The following is a 24,575-nucleotide window of genomic DNA, read 5'->3' as shown; positions in this document are numbered from 1 at the left end:
GAACTATCATATAAATCAACTTTTCAAACATGAAATTATAAATCAGCCTTTGTCAAACAGAAAATACAGTGGTGGCAAAAAAAATGAAGACTAGCTAAATTTGCGTATATAACAAACCTACCCTGGTTAGAACCTACGTGTAAAACAAATCCACTTTTTTTAGATCTGTAAAACCTCTGTACAAATATTATATAACTTATCATCGTCGGAAGAATGTAGGTAAACCCATCAATAAACGAGAAGGAGTGAAGGCAAACCGGATCTGACTCTGTTGAGAAGCCTGTTTTTAAATCCGTTGAGGCGCCTCAGATTCCGTCTTCTTAAATTTTTCAAAGAATGTTCGAACACCGTTACTGAGTTGAGCTTTCGGTACCGGTATCAGCTTTCCAACCACAGCAAGAGGCCAGCTGAGAGAATGGGAAAAGTGAAGAGGGAGCAGAGGAATAATTACAGTTAGCATTCGCGCATGGAACATGGATTGGCATATAAATGCATAATTGTCTTTCGAGTAGTACATATGCGAACAGTATTAAAAACGATCAAGGCTCGCCCCCAAGCATTCATCAAAGTCAATCTCCAACGGTAACCCATCGGAGAAGAAAACAGCATATTCAAATAGCAAGACACATTATGAATTCTAGTACGTGTGATCACCAACTGACCTGATAAATGCTATAATAACAGAAATGAGCCACAGCTTCCAATTAAGCTTGACTGTTTTTGTGAACTTTCCAAGAAATTCAATGATGACAATCTGCAAAACAGTAACCTAGTTATGGTAGCCCTACCAATATGTCATAAAGAAAAGCAAACAACTGAAGACTTTAACACGACTAACTGATATGCCTGAACACCATGCCCTCCCAATTAAAGTATACCCTCGAAGGGAGAGGAGTAGGACTAGCTTGGGAAATGGGGTAGACGACAATGTAATGCATGTCTCAAACAGAAAGGACACTGGGCAGCAGGCCATCGGAGAGAATGATGCAGCAATATCTGGAGCGGGGAATACGAAGTGAATGGAGGGGGTGTACCATCATTTTAGGTATTGTCAAAAATTCCACGGGGAGTTTTTCTTTTACCTTTCTACATCTAAATTTTCTACTATTTTCATTGTAATCAGAACTTCGTTCTCTGCAATTTTCCTACTATCTGTGTGGTAACATCAGTATCTATTGCTAACCTGGAGCACGACAGTTGTTACCACTATCCCCATAAAGAGGTAGTTTCTCGTGACTCCCTTGAAAATGTTGAAGCTATATGGCTTTCGGGCATTAAATTCATTAAAGACCTGCAGATTTGAAGGACATTTTCTGTGTCATCATTTGAATAAAAAATAAAAAGAATTTAGTATAAATATAAGGTGAGAATAAATTGGGTATGAATAACCTTCTTCTGCATCAAAAGGATATAGCGGAAAATAAAAACAAAAGAATCCAACATTGAAGAGAGAAACATGAAAATGTGAAAGAAAATGTGGTAGACTTTATTTCTGTCAATGAACGCTTCCAGTCATTCATGAAGGTCCCGAAGGCCTAGACTCTCCCTCAACAGCTCCTCAACTAACTCCCTATCCTATTCACTCTTTATTTATATTACTCTGTCTACAGAATTCTCTGCATCACCCTTTATCTTTCCTCATTTACTTCCTAATGAGTAGGTTCTTAGAGCTTCAGTCATCAAGCATGGAAAAGTATAGCAAGCAGCATGAGTCCAAATGGCACACAAGGAACTCGTTCTGTCCCTCGTCAATCAAGGAAGTTGTTATTGGAATTCCTCATCCTTCACTTTTTGAGATCCAACTTTCAAATCCAATTTCGAAAACGTTGCAGCCCCAGCCAATTCATCCAGCATTACTTCAATCATATAGATAGGGAATTTGTATGGAACTGTAATATTATAATAATCCACACAAAATGATATGATAGGGCTGGAACAAGGGACTCAATTTAGGATTGTTGGTTCCTTGAAGCTTATAGCACGGTCCTGCTTCCTATGATGTGCGTGAAACTAACATTTTAGGTAAAATTTCATTGGATTAGGAGTTTGTATTTTCATTTAGATTTCTAGGAATTTAGTCACTGTTTTTGTTCAATTAACTATTTTTGTTATTTAGGATAGGCAAATTAAATCCATTGGGCTTAAGCACGAATCACTATGTTCTCAACCATTAGGCCCAGAAACAGTTAAGTTTAGAGAGGGAGCCTCATCCTTTGCAGAAGTCTTGTGCTTAACCATCTTGCATTTGGAGATCAAGAACTAAAGTTGGAAATATTAGAGTGCAAGGTGAATGATGATCCAACAAAAAATGAAAATATTTAGAGATTAGAAAATAAAGTTCTTCCTATCCTTTTTTTAATGCTTTTCTTGTACTTTTTAACGAGTTATTTCGTGATAAACACTATAGGTGAGTAGTTCTTTGTTTCTAGGGATTAGGGTAGTCGAATAAGGGGTTGACAATTTCTTTTGTATTTCCCTCATTTGTTAACGCTAAATATATTTCAATTCCAATTTAGATATTCTTCATGCTTATAAGTTTGATTGGTTCTTATTTGAATGGTCCTATATGTCAAGGAAGAACTAAAAGTTGAACATTAACATTAAAAATTCCAAAATTTGAACAAAAGGATTTCAAATGACAAAACAGACATAGCCTTTTAGGGTTTTTCCTTGGAATGATCAAATAACTTGATCAGTTTAATTAGATTTAAGTCCCGCTAGAGTAGGGATTGATCTAATAAAATAAATTATTGTTAGTTCCTTTTGGGGTTCTTTGAAATTGGACTTTATTTTTCTCATACTCAATACTACATCCACCTCATTTATCTAGAATAAATACAGATTTTGTGAATGGGTAGCCCTTGCAATGGCACCTCACACCGTGCAAAGTCCTAGTTTTTGGCCCCATGTTCATCTCCTACTTCGACCCAATATTGTGCGGTGTCTAGCATGGGGAAAACCCGAAGCTGCCACTGTTTCTTAAGCAATGAGATTACAAGATGATCAACACTCAACTAGAACCATGACCTCGTGACGTTGAATCGCACCCAACAGTTACCGGAGTTCTTTGAGGTGACTCCAACAGCACCTTTTAAATGATTTTGTTCTCTCCTTGCCACTTAAATGTAATCTAATTTAGTGCACTGTAAGTCTATCACCCCATTCAATCTTCACGTGCCATATTTTTTAATCACTAATAAGGTCATTCACGGAAGTGACTAAATCCCTTATTCGCCTCTTCATCTTTAGCACTGTGTTTACAATTGCTCCCTCCATGCCTCTCTGTCTTTCTTCACGTACACCTTAATGAGTGCTATACTATCAAAAGTCATTAGGGCAAGAATATGTCCAGTAACAATCAAGCATCACTGGAGTTACTCTATGGCAGAGGGGAAGCCATGTAAAATTGCCTTGGACCCCCGTTCATTGGCATAAGCTACGTGGATTAATGTGTTTCTCCCAAAACATAAAAGTTACAGTGAACACATCCACTAAAAACTATTGAAAATTAAGCAATTCCTTATCTATTATGAACTCTACACTCTTTCAAGACGTATTGAGTGCTATACACCATAAACACACCGAAAGCCATTTGAGAATAATAAAGACTGTAAAAGGAAGAGCTTAATCACATCTATGATAGAAAATAATGACGATAATTTTCATCTTTTAAAAGACAGTAACTACTTTGTTTTATAATTAGGTTTGTATGGAAAATATTATTTTAAAAATTTTCTATATATCTATAATTATTTTTTACAATTAAGTTATAAGCATTTCTGCAGATTTCAATCTAATGAAGTGACTGGTCTTCGTTTCAACAATATTATCAATCCACCACTTTTGAAAAAGAAAAAGAAAAACTTAGATATATATTAAACACAGCTAATGTAGCTATCACCCACTGAAGCTTAGAACTTTGTAAATTCCTATTAATTGGTGATGATAAGGACTTACTTGACAAAAAACAAAAGCATTGAATATCAGAGAGTTCTTCACTTTGATTGCAGGGCGGTTGGGTTCATTCCTCAAACCCAGTAATTTCACACCTTGGAAATTAAGTATAAGCAACACAGAAACTTGATAAATAGCCTGAAAGTTTCCAAACATTACCGACTATTCAGAGACAGCAGAAATAATATGGCATAAGTAGTGCATTATATTTTTAGCATTCTTCAGTTAGTTGTTTGCGGCTTGGTCCACATAAATTAAAATTCCCTGCCAGCTTCAATGCGACAGGANTGCCAATACATGAGAAACAGAATTCACCTGTATCAGCAGATTCCTCCACATAATATTTGATACAAGCGGTTCACTGTGCAGAAAAACAGATACTGTCAATTTTATAACACAAAAACCATAAAAAAAAATAAAAGAAGACACTACATCTGATCTTCTNATAATGGAGTTTAACAATAGGTCAATTCATTGNACACGAGTGCATTTNTTTGAAATCCATGCACGCATGATAAATTCAGCATTCAGTAGGATCTTTATAGCTTTTGGTGATTATTTTCACAGTGATTCACAAAGCCTTTTATCGCAACAATGTGTTTTTACTTACTGTATATGTACCCTGCTGTTTTGGTATTTTGTGAAGGATATATAACTTTGACCTTGTACTTTGTTCTATCTTTAATTTTCTTTCTTCCACTAAACAAATGCTAAGAACAAAGAAAAATTACCGTCTGCCCATTGGAAGCTGATCCATTAAGGAATCAGTTGGTGGTTCAGTTGCCAAGGCCAATGCTCCAAGAGTATCCATGATAAGATTTACCCATAGAAGCTGTTAAGAAATTAAGGAAGGACTTGTTCATAAGGTTGGCCTCCTAAATTAATGAGGGAGCGCCAAGCAGTTAGTGACAAACAGAAAACNAACCTGTACTGTATTTAGTGGGATGTCACCTGTGGAAAATGCAGCAACAACATTTATAGCAAGTGCAGCTATATTGACTGTAAGCTGAAACTGGATAAATTTCTGAATATTTGCATATACAGACCGCCCCCATTTGACAACCTGAATTGGCGAGAGTTATTGAAAGGTGGTACCACTTATGATTCAAACATTTATTCGTAATCAGCTTACACGAAATAATGAGGCTGTGGAATGCACCTTAATACTAAAAAAATCTCTCACAACAGCATCAAAAAATTATAACTATGCATTTCAATTAGTGCCAGAAATAATCCTTCAAGAGGGATGCCTTAAGCATGCATCATTGAGTNAGAATACTTCCAACATCTCTCAAATAAGAAATGAGGACTAACCTTCACAACCGAAGCAAAATTGTCATCCAAAATAATGATATCAGAGCTCTCTTTAGCAACTTCTGTTCCTTGTATACCCATTGAAAGACCAATATCNGCCTAAAAATACAAAAATAGAGTTACGAACACAACTATGAAAACAAAAGCTAGATTATATAATTTGAACAAAAATTTGCCTCAGAACAATATATGAATATAAAACTGACATAGCAACAATTTTGGCAACAGTTATATATTGTATCACTATAATTACTGCCATCATCTTAACATGTATCTAAGATAAAAGTATAAGCATATNCCCCAAAATATAAGAAATGCCTTTCAAACCTCATGTAGTGCGGGAGCATCATTTGTTCCATCTCCAGTTACAGCCACAACATGCCCCTTCCTCCTCAATGCTTGCACAAGCAAAAGCTTGTCATTAGGAGATGACCGTCCCATAACCTATAACATAAATANACATTCAATCTTATAGACAAAACAGTTACACCNCTAAGGCTGTTATAGTTGTTGGATTCTACCAATATGCTGTCANCAATTTGTGCTCTCCCTTCATCTGTCAAGGCACGAAATCTTTTTCCTTCAATGATGATTGGCTCTGTAGCTTCAGAGATTGAACCAAGAATTCCACATTCCACAGCTATTGCTTTTGCAGNTTTGACATTGTCACCAGTGACCATTTTTACCTGTGATTAAAGATCCAACCAAGCAAATTAGTACTTCCCATAAGGAGAAAACTGCACACGCCTTGCATACTCCATTTCTTAACCTAAATAGTGTTGATTTTGCAGGATAGGGAAGTTTAGATGAACCTATAATAGAAAAATTGNCCAACACATTTTTGTCATACCAAAAGCAACGATATGGTTTTATACATTAAAACAAATCAAGTCACAGAAGACATCTTAATCCATCTTTTTGCCTCTATCTAATAATTAATGCATTAGCTTGACTGTGAACTTTGCTAAAATAANCTAAAAANNNNTNNTTTTTATACAGTTCTCTATGAAGCTTATTCAAATAAGCTCTTACAAACTCCCCTTTAGAATAGATTATTTTTGGTAAAAACTAAATAGTTTTTGCAGAATTTATCCTGAGGAATGAATTTTATTTTTTGCAAAATAAATCATTGTCTCTATAACAGTCATCAGTGGGTGAAACATTGGCCACTTAGCAGCACAAATAGAGTCCTGTAACATGTTATAAATGTCTCAACGACCTAAGCCTCTTAATGGAACAAAATACCTTAACNCCAGCCTTTTGGCAAAGCTGCACTGCATCTTTGACCCCAGGTCGACAAGGATCCTGCATTTCAACGCATAATTGGCATAAAACAAANTGTAAGAAAATACTGAAAAGATAGAAATCAACATGTAGAAGTCATGCAACAAAGTGTAGGCCCTTTAAGAATTACTATAGACTCTAAACAAGATATACCAGATAAAGAATGACAAATTGAGCAAATTATAGATAATAGCTGTACAGTCATTCAACACAAAACTAAAAAAAATGTCAGTAATAACATGAAGTCAAGAATACAATCAGGATGTTATAATACAGGAAACAAGACAAAGATGACAGTGCATTATGACCGAAGGGTATTTTGCTTGGAAGAATAAGGGGAGGATAGATAATAGCTGTACAGTCATTCAACACAAAACTAAAAAAATGTCAGTAATAACATGAAGTCAAGAATACAATCAGGATGTTATAATACTGGAAACAAGACAAAGATGACAGTGCATTATGACCGAAGGGTATTTTGCTTGGAAGAATAAGGGGAGGATAGACAAAATATCTAGTTTTGACAGCTACATAAGTTAGTAAGAAAAATACATAGGGGAATCCAACGGAAGAGGATCGTTCTGAGAAAATAACATTTATGAACGGATCAGTAGCTGTATTGCGAAAGAGGAAACCCCTAGAAGGAGAATTTCTCCTTGTTCATTAAGTTTAATATATCAATAACAGCTCCTTTCCATTCTTTCTTTCATTCTTTCTGTACACTCTCATTCGTGGGCTCGCAACTCCATGATAATCTAATTTCTAGTGGAAATATTACCTTCAGGCCAATAATTGCCAATAAAAAAAGATCATCCTCTGGTAATGACCAGTGAGCAAGTTCTTCACCAGTTGGAACATTCTCCATTTCGAATGATCTAAATGCAATCGCAANACACCGTAGACTATCAGCAGCCATATGTTCAATGACCTTTTTAAAATATGACATCTGCGAGCCAGGAAAATTTTACTTAAGAACATTATCAAAATCAGTCAAAAACAAGTATCAAATGGCATCCAACAGTTCGTCTAATAGTTGTACCAGCTGTCGTTTCATCAGTGTATGTTACAATAAAAGATAGGGGNAAACTGGATACAGAATAGGAAAACTTAGCACAAAAATGGTAATCAGATAAGGTTTCCAAAAGAAAAATTTAATTGGGAGGAATAACCAATGCCTTTGCTTAAATANGGATCTAAATATTTAATTATTTACTCAAACCTTCTCTTCATCCATCTCCACCAGCTGATCATTAACATCAATATACCCTCTACAGCATCCAAGGACTATCTCAGCCGCACCTTTCCAATGTATATGGATTTCAGAGTCTGTCTGCGGAGTGGTCTGGATGNAAAACAACATATAAACATCGGCATATGGTATATTAGCTACCAAATAACATATNAGTTNAGAACAGAAGCAAAAAATGTACGCATCATAATTAAAATGCCAATAAATAATTACCATCTGTATTGCAACTCCTCCTCGCTTTTTGTCTGAATTAAAGGGGAAGACATGGATAGTTGATGACTGTGATCTGACATCATCAAAATGCATCCCAAGCTGAAATTTGATATAAGAGTTAACTAGATATAATTGCATAACCCTCATTAAAATGAAGTCCAAATTTAAAGTTTCAAAACTGACCTTAATTCCCCACTCTAATATTGCCCTTTCGGTTGGTGATCCAGAAATCTCAATATCATTACCACTCTATCACAAATAGAATTATTCAAAAATTAGTAGAACCAGTCAGTTATGAAATTATTATTGGAGGGCAACTGAACAAAGTAAAACCTCTTTATCATACCTCAGGGACATAAACACTTCCATTAGTGTTCTGCACAACACCTTCAAACAGCAAAGAGCGTAGCATACCAGACAACTGGTCTGGTGTATGATGAGGAGTTATCTTCCCACCAATGCAAGCCTCAACCACAGTCATCTATCTCAGAAATTTGGTGAAATTAAAATTTGCTGGACATATCATTATTTTCATCATAAACTACTTCGAAATATTCACCCAAAATATATAGCCACTGGTCNACCTTCACACACACCATAGTTTATATTCTTGTTCGTTAAATTTATTCTTAACCCCTAATCTTAAATGTTGCTGTGTTTCCTACTTGACATAAACTGGGAAACAGATANGCCACGATAGAATTAAAATATTGCAACAAGTACTCTCCAGCAAGTATAATTTACTTAGAACAATATTATAAAAAAGGTTNAAACACTGAATAACAACTAACTTGATTCATAGTCAATGTTCCAGTCTTATCACTGCAGATGGTTGTGGCCGACCCCATTGTCTCACAGGCAGAGAGCCTCCTCACCTGCAAATCAATGAGTTATATTATACAACATTTTCAAATAGATACTNNAATTCAATNGCACAAACAAAAATTGGCATACCAAAGCTTTATCCGCCATCATTTTTTTCATTGAGTAGGCAAGTCTGTAAAATAGTTGATGAGAAAGAGTAACACCTCATTGAAATACGAAAGAGCACACATTGAAAATGTAAAATGGATAGAATGGAGATAATGAAAGCATCATATAATGATAAGAAAATAATATTTAANTTAAAATTAAAAAACCATAAGACAGAAAAATATCAGATTAAACAACAGAAAATCTACATTGGACCAATATTTGGCACAATAATTTAAAGAAATAAGGATAAAATCTATAATCAAATTAAAGTACTTTAAATCATATCCATCAAAAGTAGGTAAAATGAGANAAAATTTATGAAACTTACGTTAAGGTAACGGCTAAAGGTAACCCTTCAGGCACTGCAACCACTACAATGGTGACCTACATATTCAACACATTACANTCACCTTATAGTTATCAACATTAAATTCTGTGAAAGGATGCGATATTTATCTATAAATGGATCACACACGATCATCCATTTTAGTAATTCTAAATGCTCATACCGCAACAGTGAATATCTTGATCACTCCATCAATAGCATCNCCAAATTTGGTTTTGCCCGCTATAAATTGAACACTTCCATCTGGGTTTCGAGTATGCCCAGAGAAATACCTGTGNTTGCATGTTGCCATTTCAGGGACATGTAAAAAATATAAAAAAGTTTAAAAAATAAAACTTCGATAAAGTGCAAATTATCCACTTCAACNTTTACCGTTTGGCAAATAGCCCTTCCCTTTCACAGTCGACAGTTTAANATGCTATAACTTTCAATAGAAAATAATAAATTTTAATAATTAACTCAATAAATAGAAAATTTCCNGTACTTCCAAACTTTGACATTTATCCAAATGAGTTACAAGAGAAGAAGACAGACATTGAAATTTTTAGTAGATTAATTTGAAATTCCAACAATGTTAACAACAAAATAAAAACCAGAGGTTTATTNGATAAAGGGTCAGCCTTAAAGAAAATCAATTTAAACTAAATCACATTTAGATCATAGAAAAGAACATATAGAAACCTGGCCAGTAGCACTATCAGAACGATAACAGCCACAGAGAGTCCAACAATACCAATTAAGGTAGCGACACCATTTAAGCGTACCTACATTGAGAACTTTATATAGGTAAACATAATATTGGAAGCAGGAACTAAAAACAAACTGCATGTAAAAAAGGGACCTGCAAAGGTGTTTCTTCACCATTGTCTTCTGAAATGCTAGCCATCAGAAGCCCCCATTCAGTATTAATACCAACAGCCGTTACCTGAGGAAGGAAAGCAACCAACAAAAAGAAAAATAGAAAAATCGTTAATGAAAAAAATAGATGACTGAAACTAAAAAAAAATAAATCAATTATTAAAAGAATTGCACTACAATTTAATCCATGTTTCACCAATCTAATTTCCCTCTGTCTGTTGTTTTCAAAAATAAATAGAGGTTAGAATCTCTTCCTTCCTGACCAGTATGCACTAGATGAACAATTGACACCATTTCAGAGTGACTTCTCCAGAAAAAGAAAAATGAAAAATTTACNTATAGATCCAACTAGGAAAAGCTTCTACCATTTTGGTTAAACACCATTTTATTTTATGAAAAATTTGAAGTAATTATGGAACCTTAAAACATGAAAATGACAATCAACTTTGTTCTTTTCAGCAATTAAATTGATGTAAAAAATAAATAAAAAATCATCCATTTTTCATTTTTTCAAGGACTGGTAGGTCCACCTCAAACCTTTCAAAGACCAAAATGGTGCTTCAAATGTTTTTGGGCCCTTGGGGACAATTCCCATCTAAGGACCACTTTTTGGTTATATATTAATTATATCAACGACACTTTGGAGACTCCTTACTTTTGTAAATAAAATCAAGACAGGACAATTGCAAAATATAGAAGGGAAAACGAAAGTCCAAAGTTTACCAGCATAGTTCCATTGCCATCTGCAACTTTACATCCAGAAATCAGAAAAGGATCATTAGAATTTTTTTCNACCTGAAAAAAATTATTATCCACTTAGGAAAAAGTGAGCAGTAACTAAACTTATTCTCCACAAGATAGAAATAAACACTGACAATTTTGCTCTCCCCGGTCATACTTGATTCATCAATTGCAAGAGAGTGACCAGAGATCAAAACTCCATCAGCGGGGACCTAGAAAAGATCAGTTAAGAACTAAATAACAAGAAATGAAACTATTAGGTTAGGTGTGAGATTATGCAAAAATGGGAAAAGAAATACCTGGTCACCAATGTTAAGGGGTATAACATCACCAACAACAACATCATATATGGAGATCTCAACTCTTCTACCATCTCGAATGACCTTTTCAAGAACAAATCAAAACCCAAATTTAAAGATATATGATATTTATGATCACAATAGTAATAATAATAAAGTATGTCTATGCCAGAAATATACCTCCAAATGAATGTTTCTCTTGTGCTCATTTAGATCTTGAAACTGAAGAGACTGCTTATAATCACTTATAGCTACAAAAGAGGAGAAACAAACAAGGATATTTTGCACATCAAAGGGAATATTATAGCTATTATGATAAACAACCATAACAAATGACAAAGTTGATAATGGACTTATGTCTACAGCAAATGCATTTATATAAAATGGAAAATTCAGAAGCAGAATCTCAATACCTGTAACAAGAATAACAAGAATAACTGCAAAAGCAATGCTTCCCCCATCATACCATCCTTCCTGGATACCCTGAAACAATTAATTCTGAAGATGAACGTAATTCTTCATTAACAGAAAAATACTAGTAATACCGAATTATGAAGGAATGAATGAAATGAGAAATAAAGAAAGGAACACTAAAGGTCAAAAGAATTTGTTGTTGACACAACAATACAGTAATCAAATAAAAAGCAGATGAGCCTGGCATATAGACGATATCATGGTACTAGCATAAGAGCTACTAAGCTAACATAAAGTTTGTACACCAGAAATCAATATATTGAACAAAAAGGAAATGAAAACTATCAAGCATGCAACTAACACTATCAAAGAATACCAAAAAGGAAGAATTACAATGAAATGGGCAATATGACAGCACCCAGTGGGAGGATTAATTTTTGTTAGTAGGCTGAATTAATGAAGGCAGGAATCAGACTGATAGTACAGGACATTAATAATTCCATGCATTTTTTTAATGAAAAACAGTAAGTTTGGAATCAGACTGTCTAGTCTACCTAAAAGGACAAACTACTAAAACTTTATCATCACATAAAAGCACAGAATTGTTTCACAACTTTTGATATGATCTTGAAGGGTTCAATATAATTTTAGGATCTCTTTGTTATTTTTATTATGTTATTAATTAAGTGGTTGAATGGTCACATGGCAAGATAAAAGATTACAATAAGGTAAATATTGATGAGAAAACAGAAGGAGAATCATTCTTATATTCAATTTGGAGAAAGTTATTGACTATCACACTCAAGAAAGATGACAAGGTGAGTAATTAGTCATGGAGTCGAACGCTGCAAGTTACCCTAATAAGATCAAATATGGGTACTCAGAACTCCATAAATTCTAAAAAAGGAAAAACTTAATTTATTTCAGAATTCAAAATCTCCCTCATTGCATTACATGTATGTCCTTTAAATTTCACATCCTCCTCACGTGACCTTTCAACCACTTAATAAAAAAAAAAAAACAAAATAAAAATTACAAAGGAAACCAAAATTACATCAGCCCCGTCAAGATCATATCAACTTTCTCAACCAATCTCACCTCAGATTTTATCCCCAGTGCTAATGAAGCCATTGCAGCTACCATTAGAATAATCAAGGTCAAATCCTTGCAAGCATCCCACATAAACGACTAAGGCAACAAAAACAACAACATCAGTACAACAACCCTCCAATAAAAAGAGGTGTTATCAAATGATTAATGTGCACAAAATTTACCAAAAAATTTCTTCCAGACTCTCGAGGGTAATTGTTGGAACCAAATGCATTCCTCCGTATTAACAAGTCAGTATCATCACCTCGAATTCCCTTCTCTAAATTGGTTTTCAATAAATTTGATAACCCTACAACCTTATAAAGTGATTCAGAAGAATCAAGTGAATTTGATGACTCTAATCAATATAATTACATATATAAGAAAATCATTCTTATTACACTTACCCCTTCACATTCCCGCAGAGTAGCAGTGTCTCGGTCCCTTGAAATTGAAGAAAGTTGTTCTTGTCCAATTGAAAATTCTCCGGTGGAGTTCAAATGAGGTTTTATAGTTCCAAGCCCTGGCAGTTAAAAGCACCGAGCATTGATATTGGAAAGAAAATAGTGTCTACAATTTTAGTATACCAAGGGTAAACTCACTGTAAAAATGATTTAGCAAAGATCTAGGGAGCATCAAGCACCAGCAGCACATCAAAAGCATTTTCAAATTTGGTATTTAAGTTTAGAATTAAGATAATATTATAAACACCTTTTATCACTGTGAAATAGGATAGCACTAGAATCTCCAAATGATAAGTATGTTCAAGGCTTGATAATCACAAAAAATAATTGGATATATCATGCAAACAATTTAGAACTAAGGTAATAATACACACTTTTTATAATCATAAATTGGTAAGACCATTACAAATGTCTGTAATAATAATTTTTAAACATTACCTATGCTTAAAACTAACATGCAAATAATGTATAGCAACAAAACAATATAAAAGGGAGTGGACAAGTCATAAAACTACAATTGACATGCTAAATGAAGTTGATCTGCTAAGAGGATAATTGGTTCACATTAAACAAAATGTCAGACACAATACTTAGAATGATTATTGGTTAAAACCACATGTCAAAAATATTTCAGTACTTGACTTCTAAGCTAAAGGTTTTTCAGACACATGTAACAACTCGCATGAATATTAGGTCATTAACGTTAGAAGGGCTTATCAAGGGAGACCAGTCATACCAGGCACATATTATTTCAGACCTTTTCCATACCATTATGCAGCTAATCAGGTGATAGTACACCACACTAAAGCAACCGTTATTTATGAGAAAAAGTAGTACAAAGGTACAAACCCTATTGATTTTGTTCACAAACTACTAGAAAAGGTAACCTACATGGCCAAACAGACTGAATACAGATCTCAGATGTATATTAGCAGAACAAGAAATCAAAGAAAATGATACACAAGATAAGTAAAAAACACTGAGAGAAAATTTTATAAATTGCAGAACAAGAATGAAATATATTTACAACAAAAGTGTTTCTAACAATATAGGAGACAGTAAATTCTAAATTGGAAAACTACTATGAATTACTAGTGTTCTACAATTTTTACACATAATAGTGAAAACAATCTAGTGACTCACCATTCAATTGCCCAGCTTCCTTGAATCGATATGCAGCCTAATAAAGTAAATTAGTTTATTAGTATACTTAACACATGTAACATGAGAAATAATAAAGAAAGTCAATTGAAGAATCGAACTTGAATGGCCCGTGTATGCACTATAACAATTCTTAATACTCTCTTCTTTTCTTCTTCTTTCTTTAAGTCCAAGGTGTAACGAAATCGACGAGAAGCATTGAGCACCAGTGCTGCTTGCTGAAACACCAAAGGAATTATTCGTCCCATCATTGAACAAAACATTCTGTCCCAAAGGTAAAAATTAAATGCATGATGCTAACACAGTTATTATAAAATAGAACTCTAAAACTGCAGAAATAGTGAACAAAGGTGGCATCAAGTCCCTGGTGCAAGATCAAGAAAATGGGCTGTATTTTGTCTTGAGCCATTGTAAATAAAATATATCTTGAATGTTCAAACCAGCATGACAAAGACAATCATTAAGTGTCTATCACGTCTACACTACCAGAACTGAGTACTTATTATCTTGTCACAAACAGAACTTTTTTCCCGCTTGAAAATGTTAAACCCTTCTATTAATTGAATGATTTCTTTACCTCCTGCAACATCTGAAAATTTCCAATGCCAGAAGAATTGAAAATAACTATAAATATTTCATTAAATATCACCGTGCTTTTGTCCCATGAATAAAAGTTATATTTATCCATCTATATTTTGCAATGGACAAAATATAGAAACCCAGCAATTTGCATTAGTCTTTTGGAGTCCAAATTTATTACCCTAACAGAATTTCAAAACCCTAAATCTAATCCAAGTCTTCTTAAACTGTCCACCTAAGAAAAAATTAGAATTTGGGAAACACAAGGAAGGCATTTCAGATCAAAATGATTTAAACCAAAATTTTCAGACTGGATCTCCCAATAAGGGCATAAGCACTTTATCCTTCGATAACCTTTACAAGAAACATAAGGACTGATCCCAATGTAGCTTCCAAATTGACTATTGTTCTCACTATCTAGCGACCAGCAAACAATGGATCCAATTTGTCTTCAACCATAACTGTCTAAATAATTACACAAATATGTCCTCCCTCTTTGACTCCCTCCATACATATCAGTGGTTGTTGATAAAAATTTGAAATGGACGCAATATAATCTTCAATCAAAATATTGTGCTACCAAACACAGCTGGCGTTCATGCACAAATCAAAGACTCAAAGCAGGCCTTTCTGCCTCTCAAGTACTTTTTCCAAACTTATGAGGTGGGGTTAAACCCTCACTACCGAGGTTCTCTAGAAAGATTAAGAACTGAGCTTTTTGATGTTGCTGTTTATAGATACTAAGAATCCTGAACTGCCGCTGGTAGTCCTGACAATACCTCAAATATGTTATTTGCAAGTACAGAAAGGTATTCAAAGTAATACTTCCAATGGCACGCTTTGGAAAACAGTGTTTTGGAAGAGATTCACAAGATGTTCAAAACAATACTGAAGATCCCAAAACTGTGCTAATTGGAATGTGTACTGTGTTGTCTTCAATAATCCAATAATCCACTAAAGGCCTGTTGTTAGAAATGTTGATTCTTTGGCAACAAAAATTCAATCAGCTCCTTGTTTTTATACTAATACTGTACATTTTTATCCCTCCGCTCCATAGAAAGAACCTTGTTTAGTCTCATAATTCAAAATTCTATAATTTTGGACCTCTAAATAAACGGGTATATCTATAAGAAACAGGTTGTATAAACTTGTCCTAAAGCCCACAACAGAACAGTTACTCCGGTTTGACAGCATTTGAGTACTGATGCTAAAATGGTCATGTTCAAATATTTGCGTCAATGAGTACAGGTAGGTGCATGAATGCTAAAATATTGTATTAGCAGGGGAAATTTTTCCATATAGACCTTTAAATGAAATAAGATTCAAATTTATATTGCAAAAAACACTCAGTCAGCACATGAACTTGGTATTTTTTGAGGCATTTACTATCCACTTATCTTTTCAAACATGTCTTCTAGAAACCATACTGTCAATCCAGTCCCCTAGCCCCTGATCTCACTTCCTTTAAGGAATGGATATTCTCATGTGAGTTCAAGAGACCCTAAACACCACCCCAGATGAGGCACTATTTTCTCCATGTCTTTCTCTCTCTCTCTTCACATGGCCCTAACACATGAAATAACTGACTAAGAGAATTCATTCCCCTTCTGCGGATCTTAATTTCGATTTTGTTGACTATTAAAATGATAGAAAGCACTCTCTCTCCCTCCCTATATCTCTTTATGTTTGCGTCATATAGAGTTTGTTTGAAAAAAATAATAATAATAAGCACTTCTAAAGGAGAAAAATAAGAATTAAAAATGAAACGAGTTTCTCTAGAAACTAAAATAACTCATGCTTAGGCAAATCTGCAAAAAATCTTCCATGTTACTTTTTCTATATGATGATTTTTAATTCATACGTAAATTAACTTTTGTTTATGGAGAAGTTTATTTCATCCTTTTTTCTAATTTTCATTTCCCAAAAGTGTTTGTAGGGAAATTGAACCAAATATGTTCAAAGTAAAGTTTGGCAAAATATATTGGCTCAACAAGCGAATCCCTCCCCACCCATGTACGGGGACGGCACCCAAAATCCCAGAAGACAAGACATCGATAGCATTCTAGGAAAACCAACAAATGCCCAACCCCTACAAGATTATTGGACAGGTCAAAACCGCAAATAGTTTTAACCAGCTTCATTGAAATAGCAATACATGCCCATGGGGAATAATATATGTATTCAGTACAAATTCAAAACAGACAAAATGTATTAGACGTATTATTGAAAATAATATGACATAAGATAGTAACAGCAATAGAGTGAATTAGAAATAATGTTGACACATACCCTCCAGCGCCTGAGGCGTTGAACCGGAGCATTCTTTGTTCTGGTAACATCAAATGGATCAGCAGAAAAGTCTCCATCATCAAAATCATCAGAGCATCCAGTGGGAGACCCGGCCTCAATATCACCCGGCGTCTGGCTGCCAGGATAACCCTTGGAGAAGCTCATGTTTCCGAAAACTGTCGCAGGAAAGATGACACTGTCACTACCTAGTATCCCTTACCACTACTTCACAGTATTCCATTAAAGAAAAAGAATTTTCAACAACTTTTTTTTTTTTTTACAACTTTTTTCAAATATTTTTTAAAGAATAAATTCAAAAAATTATTTTAAAAAAAAGTTGTTAAAATATTAATAACCGTTTTTATTAACATCTCTACCTCCACTCTCGGAACAAACCTCACCGTATCAAAAGAAAACCTAAATTCAGTTTTTCTACTTCGGAATTAAGCACCGCAATCCAAAGCATGTTCGACAAAAGAAAAGAAAGCAGTTCAAATCTCCACCCTTCAAATTTCAACTGATTTGTCGTTTCATTATTATTCAAAGTCACAGTTCACTTATCACTGATCCCTAAATCCAAACCAATCACTTTCAATTGCACAGTAAAACACATATCTCTAGAAAATTAAACCCCTAAAACCTCTCTCTCTATTATATACGCACCATTACATTAGGCTTATATAGTGCATAATGAGTATCACTTTCTTGTGTAGCAATAAGCATAGTAGCCCGTGGACTTACTGGGAAAGTAAAGAGACTATATTAGTAGTCTGATGCTGAGAGCGGTATTCTCCTCTTCGTCTTCGTCTTCCTCTATCTCTTCCTATGTAACCTGAAACCCTTCAGAGAAGGAAACGAACACTGTTATACGAATAAATAACGCAACAGCATTTAAAACAACAATAAAATTAATTTCCATTTCCGTTCACGAGATTTCCACCTCATGCAAAAGAATCCTCATTAATAGAATATATACGCATCGTTCCCCTCTTTCGAGGAAATTTCGTTTCACGATTTAAGTGCAGTATACAGTTTACGCGCCTAAATTATATTCTCTTTAACTTTTTGTTTTCTCATTTCCAAGATTGTTGAATCAGCCTTTTTTCCAATTCCTAATAGAGCTTTTTCGTGTCATCAGTTGATAAACGCAACATTTCCTGTAGTGGAAAGTGGTTCGGTTTGATTCAGTCCATTTAATAGCCACAACAGCACGAGAATCAGAACCTCTTTTTTCACGACAAATCAGAACCTTCACTTTAGGAAACGACAATGACAAATAAACTGAATATGCTTAGTTAATGCAAAGTAAGTTTTGAGATATGATGCAGGAAGCAGAAGTAAATAATGGTTGAAAGAGACGAATAACTAACTTGTGGCACAAATCAAAAGCGACAAGTGAGCACTCACTAATGCAATTCGTGAGATTGGATGCTTCAGAGTTCAGGCGTGGAAATAAACAATGGCATGTGAATAATACGAACAGTACCGTCATAAAATATTCAATGGAACGTTACTCTCTGTGTTTGCACTTCTCGGTTGATTCAGTCAAATCGCACACAAACAAACTTTCAATAATGCAAGCCGTAAACTCGCTTACGCTTATATACTTAGACACTGCTGGCAAGCAATAAAATACGCTCTTGCATTCTTCTTTTTCTGTGACACAGCTATGCAAATCTTGTTGAACGCGCCTAGAATAATTTGAAGGTTAAAAGACTTCAATTTCGGATTCATTTAGTTTTCTTTTTACTTTTTAAAAACAATCTCAGTGATTAATTTTCAAAAACTGCTTTTAAGAATAAATTTGAAAAAAGAAATAAAAAATAAGTTTCAATGACTGGTCGAGAAAACAATTAAAAAAATAAATAAACTTATTCTCGTTTTTGTTTGTAAAGTTTCAAAAACAATTAAAAATGAAGGAAAGAAAAAACATTATATTGGAAAGTAAAATTGTATTTATTATCTTAATATTATATTGATATTTTAGCCGATTTTTTATTATTATTATAATATAGAAAGTTATTGAATATAACAAGTATTTTTGAATAAAGATGGTAGCTGATAATGGTTTTGATGTGTGTGTACTTAATTAAGTAGATTATAGGTTTTTTCCAGCGGTCACTATAACTGAAGAGCATGTCTCCGTGCATCATGGCCGAAGTTCTGGTCACAAATTGAAATTCTAACACGGAAATCATAAATTTCTCATGTTAACGTATCTATCTCAACTTTTATTTAATTATAATTTATTAAATTTTTTCAAATTATTCACCATTAAATAATTAATATAATACATTTTAATTAAGCACCTATTTTGTTAATTAAGCCAAACACTTCAATACATAGAAGAAACAAACAAAAGATTCCTTATTTCCCGTGGCATTGTCTCTCCAAAAACAAAAAAAGGCAATCATTTTAGTTGGATGAAACTTGAAATTGCAATAGTCGATCTTTCATAAATAAAAAGTTGAACTAAAAGATAGATTGTTTAAGAGACAGATAAGAAGTAAAAGATTGTTTAAGAGAGATTATTACCTTTACAGAATGATGCTGGAGCAGTGTGCTCACATCATTTGCAGTCAGAAGAAATCTGCAACTCCTTACAAGATATCATATCTTCTCTTCACAAATGAACACCTTAAGTTTATCTTCAGCAAAGAATGTTAGCTACTATCAGAGTTTGTATTCATTTCACCAGGGTAGAAGTATTTGAAGAATGGGGTTGCAGAGTGCAAATTTTATATCGTTCTTTCCTTGAAACTTCCATTACTCTGAAAAAAAATGTTTATAGGATCAAGAAAGGTACTAAAGTACGTATGACTTAATGGGCCCGAACATGCCTTGTCCTTCTGGGAAAACAAAAAATGCTCTCATAGGATCAAGAAAAATTCTCTTTTTTTTTCATATGACTTAATGTTCATATTTTAGTTGTTTGAGAGTGTTCAAGCATGTTATTGGTTAAAAAATATGGTTAAATATGTTTTTGGTCCCTTAAATTTCACTTAAAAATTGAAATTAATTCCTCTTTAAAATTTTGGCCTAATTTAGTCTCCCAATTTTAAAAATGTATTGATTTAATTTTTTTAATCAAATTTTGTTCATTTTATTTGAGGTTTCAAACGCGTTTCTCAATTAACATTGATACAAAAATGTATCAATGTAAACAACCTAAATACTATTATAAGACGTACTTGAAACATCAAATAAATCTAACCAAATTTAGTTAAAAGGACTAAATTCATATATTTTTAAAGTTTGAAGACTAAATTAGACCAAAGTTTTAAAGAAAGATTAGATCCAATTTTCATTTAAAATTAAGAGATAAAAAACATATTTAATCCTAAAAAATATTACTAACTAAATTTTTAAAATACCCATATTAAATAAATAAATTTTTAAAATATTTCTACCACATTTAATAATGTCACATCACTTAAGATTTTTCTTAAACTTCGATGGAAGAATAAAATTCTTATTACTTTCAATAATCTCACATCTTTTAAAAGCAGAGACTTAAAACAATTTATATATCTTTTTTCCCTTTTACCTTTTGAAATATATTTTAAAAACAAAACTATAACAAACAAATTCTAAACCAGACCATACTTATAAAAAGTTATAAATATAAGATATTTATGTTTTAAAATAATTTCTCCATTTAAAATTAAAGATGTGAAATTTTAATAAATATAAATTTTAAAAGAATAAATGAAAGAAAATTTATAGAAAAAAAAAACTATAAACTTTATTTTTTATTCTTTTTGAAAGTTCTATCTTTATAAAATGTTATTCTCTCAGTTTAACTTTTATCTAAAAGTTGTTGGGTTAACATAATATAATTTGAAGGACAAAGATATTTTGACAATATTTTTTGACAATTTTTTTGACAACAAGACACGTTTTATCATTTTATTGATTTATTTGAATTTATATTTATTAAAACGAATTAATCATTGTCAAAAAGTTGTTAAAAAAGTATTGTTAAAAGAAATTTTTCCGGTAACAGAAAGAAGATTAAAATAAATCTAATCATATTCTTTATCGGGGCAAGTGATCTATTCCTGCTACCATTAAGATGATTATACGTTATAAATATTGTTTAGTATGGCCACAAAAAGTTAAGAGAATTATGCCTTTGATTTTTTTTCTTTTTTTTAGTTTAGTAGGTAGACAACACGTAAAATTATAAAAATATAATTTTATTATTAGCTTACAATTTAATTTTCACCATTTTTTTTTACCTGTGAATCTAATTAGCCATTTTAAGTGGATAATTGTAATATCACTTTATTTTATGCTTCTTCTTTGTTGTATCAAAGGAATTCATTTTAGAATTATTTTTTTTTTGCATTGAAGAAATTCATTTAAGGGAAAAATTATTAACATCAGACAATAGGTGTGTCAAAGTGAGAATCCGATCACATACTTCATTATTACAAAAAAAAAAATTGTGAATCAAAAATTTCATAATCCTTTTGACTCATTATAAGTTGATGTGGGTTAATGAATTAATCCATGCTTTATTACTCTAAACTATTTTACATATTTATTTCAATATATGAATTTACTTGAGATATTATTTTATAATATTTTTAAAACTTTACTTATTTTATCAAATATTATTATAAAGATAATAATTAAAAATTAAAATGTTTAACATGTATAACTTTACAAACAAATAAATTTAAAATATAAATTACTCTAATATTATTGAATTTTCGTGTTTAAAAAGATTAATTTATCAACATACACAATTAAAAATAATGAATAATTATAATAAAAAAAATTATTACAAAATGATAAAAATAAAATAGTAAATAGTTGTTGCAAGTTAAATCATCTTGAATTCAACTTAGTTGATACACATTTAACATGTGAATTAAGTAAACAAAATATTATTTAAGGCCAACATTTAAAAAAAAAAAAATCAACCAAATTCAGGTTAAATAAGTAGGAAGTCATGTTGGGGATTTAAACTTACTTTAACTTATTTATATATTTTTGTGAATTTATCACATTAGAACATAGGTTAACAATTAGATGGTAAAAGTTAATAATATTATTAAAATCGTATATTTATCATATGTATGAACTAAAATTGGAAATTTAAAATCACGGCTAAAATTATCTGTTTTTAAAATGTATAGATTATATTAGAAAAATTAAAACTATAGATCAAAATAACTGCGGGAATAGCTGCAAAATGGCCTTTACAAAATCGTAATGTATTTTGGTTAGTGTATAAATTTTTCAAAATTGATTTAAATAACTATTTAATCTCTATTACATTTTTTTTATCCCTTTAAGTTTTTGGTAGATGTCTTAACAAAACAAACATTATAAAGACAAAATGTTTTTTTTTTAAAAAAAAAAAAACACTCATCATGCATAGGTCTTTTTCTCTAAGCTTTTATATTCTTAAATTTAATAATAAATGTATATCATATTTATTAAAAAGCTATTAACAATTATTCGTTTAATTTATATAATTAAAAGACTATAAATCAAAATTTCCTCTTTTAGATCTCCCTATTATTAACCTTGTGGTAGTTTTTTTCTCCTTTTAAAACTCAAAGCACAACTTTAGTGGATAAATGCATAAATATATAAACTTTAATGGATAAATGCATAAAATATACCTAAACCCAAAAACTGTTGTTCTACGTTTAATTAATCAGTAAAATTTTAAAAATAAAAAGCATAAGTTTAATTATATTTTTAGTAAATAAACTTAAATGTAAAATTAAAATTCATTCAAATTGAAAAATTCATACAAAAGGATCATATACTTCATTAATGTATAAAATATCAATTATCCTTTAGAATAAGTGAAGTTAACCTTTAATTGAGGTGTTTAAGAGTCATACTGAATGGATTAAAAGATTTAAACCTGGTTGATAAGTATAATTTAATTTTTTTTTTCTCTTATTTTTCCTTTTGTACATTTTTTTCTTTCATTTTCTTCTAAGCAACCTAACAAGAAGATCTCATCACTACATCTCCTCTATCCATATAGACACATCGACGGCGACATCACCGGCGACATCGACTCCATCCACCTCTCTTTTTCTTCTTAACGCAGGCATATGGGAGTAAAGTTTTCTTGTGGCAGACCACTGTCAACAATAAGACTCAGGGTCACGTGCTCCACGTCAGTCTCGTCTTTGTCCAAGACCATGCTTTAGGTTATGTTAAATCTTTCACCTATCAGAGCTCCATGATCGTTGCACTTGCTCTGTTTTAGGGACCAATTGAATTTTAAAGACCGTGCTTCTTTGTTTTTGTGATATTTTTAAGTATAAATTTCAAGACATTACTCATTTCAGACTTTATTGTAATTAATCTATGTTTCGTATGGTATTACCACATTGATTAATTAGGGTTTGATCTTTGGCTACGTATTTGTTTGGCCTGATTATAGCAAAGTATGGAAGTCCGGATGTCTTCTTTAGTTGGTGACAGTCGAGGACAGTGGAGCGCGTGGTCACACGTCTTGCTGTTAACAATGGTCTCGCACGAAGAAACCCTCTCCATGAGTCAAGAAGAAGAAGATGAATTTGGTTGGGGTTGAGGGTCACGTAGAAGAAAATGAAGGAAGAAAAGAAAAAAAAAATAAATAAATAAATAATTACACGTGTTAGTCATATCTCAGTCACATATTCAGATCTTTAATTCATCCGGCATAATCATTAGACACATCAACTAAAATTTAATATGTAATTGGCTCTTCTTGAGGATGTATCTTATGCATTAACAAAGTTTTAAATAAAAAACCAATTCTAATTTTATATATAAATTAAGCGACTAATAATTAATTTAATTTTTTTATTTACTTCATTAACTAGGGGGAAGCTTCCAAACAACGAAAAATTATTAATTAGTATATTTTCTTTCCTTCCACATCAAACTGAAAAGAACAAACAAGAACTAAGAATTGAAAGCATACTTTAGCATCGTGATGATATAGAAGGATTTAATTTATAAAAGTAATTACTATCATTATTATAATTATAAAGCTAAGTACTTGTCTTGAACCCTAATTAAGGGATTAAAAGTGGTGAGTAAACAGCACATGTAGTATATATATAAATATTGTGTATATATATATATATATATATATATATATATATATATATATATATACGATGAATGAATGGAATGGAATAGTAGGCATCATACCTTCAGTGCAGCAGAAAAAAGGAAAAGGGATAGATGGATGGATGGATGGATGGATGAAAGTGACGAAGAAAACGCAATATTCTCTCTGCTCTCACCCCAAGTTTTGAATCTGCTTATTCTTTGGAATCATCTTGAAGTTTTAAGCACTGCAGCATCTTCGCAATAAA

At 32.3% G+C, this 24,575-nt stretch overlaps 1 protein-coding gene across 7 annotated transcripts; it reads right to left on the bottom strand.

The window, feature by feature from the left end:
• Positions 1-11: 11 nt before the first annotated feature.
• LOC106768128 (calcium-transporting ATPase 8, plasma membrane-type) lies at positions 12-24,575 on the bottom strand. 7 transcript variants are annotated; one of them, XM_014653090.2, is made up of 36 exons: positions 24,409-24,575; positions 19,765-20,000; positions 17,971-18,069; positions 17,230-17,405; positions 14,463-14,579; positions 14,344-14,380; positions 13,144-13,259; positions 12,922-13,053; positions 12,746-12,835; positions 11,647-11,716; positions 11,414-11,484; positions 11,234-11,317; positions 11,069-11,146; positions 10,917-10,988; positions 10,177-10,260; positions 10,017-10,099; positions 9,499-9,607; positions 9,318-9,373; positions 8,969-9,011; positions 8,806-8,889; positions 8,361-8,495; positions 8,198-8,263; positions 8,015-8,113; positions 7,772-7,894; positions 7,331-7,498; positions 6,514-6,573; positions 5,790-5,954; positions 5,596-5,712; positions 5,269-5,367; positions 4,880-5,017; positions 4,686-4,786; positions 4,270-4,315; positions 3,958-4,092; positions 1,184-1,291; positions 663-754; positions 12-407 (listed from the first exon to the last, which is right to left on the bottom strand). In XM_014653090.2, the coding sequence occupies exons 4-36, from the start codon at positions 17,392-17,394 to the stop codon at positions 287-289; spliced, it is 3,264 nt and encodes a 1,087-aa protein (XP_014508576.1). In that variant the 5' UTR covers positions 17,395-17,405; positions 17,971-18,069; positions 19,765-20,000; positions 24,409-24,575; the 3' UTR covers positions 12-286. The 7 variants fall into 7 exon arrangements, with proteins under 7 accessions (XP_014508576.1, XP_014508578.1, XP_014508577.1 ...); XM_014653092.2 differs by having other exon boundaries at positions 17,971-18,061; XM_014653091.2 differs by having other exon boundaries at positions 19,765-19,877.

This window comes from Vigna radiata, chromosome 7, assembly GCF_000741045.1.
Source record: "Vigna radiata var. radiata cultivar VC1973A chromosome 7, Vradiata_ver6, whole genome shotgun sequence".
In the NCBI taxonomy this organism is placed as follows: Eukaryota; Viridiplantae; Streptophyta; class Magnoliopsida; order Fabales; family Fabaceae; genus Vigna; species Vigna radiata.
The sequence above is the reverse complement of the archived record's forward strand: the minus strand, read 5'-3'. Positions and strand labels throughout refer to the sequence as shown.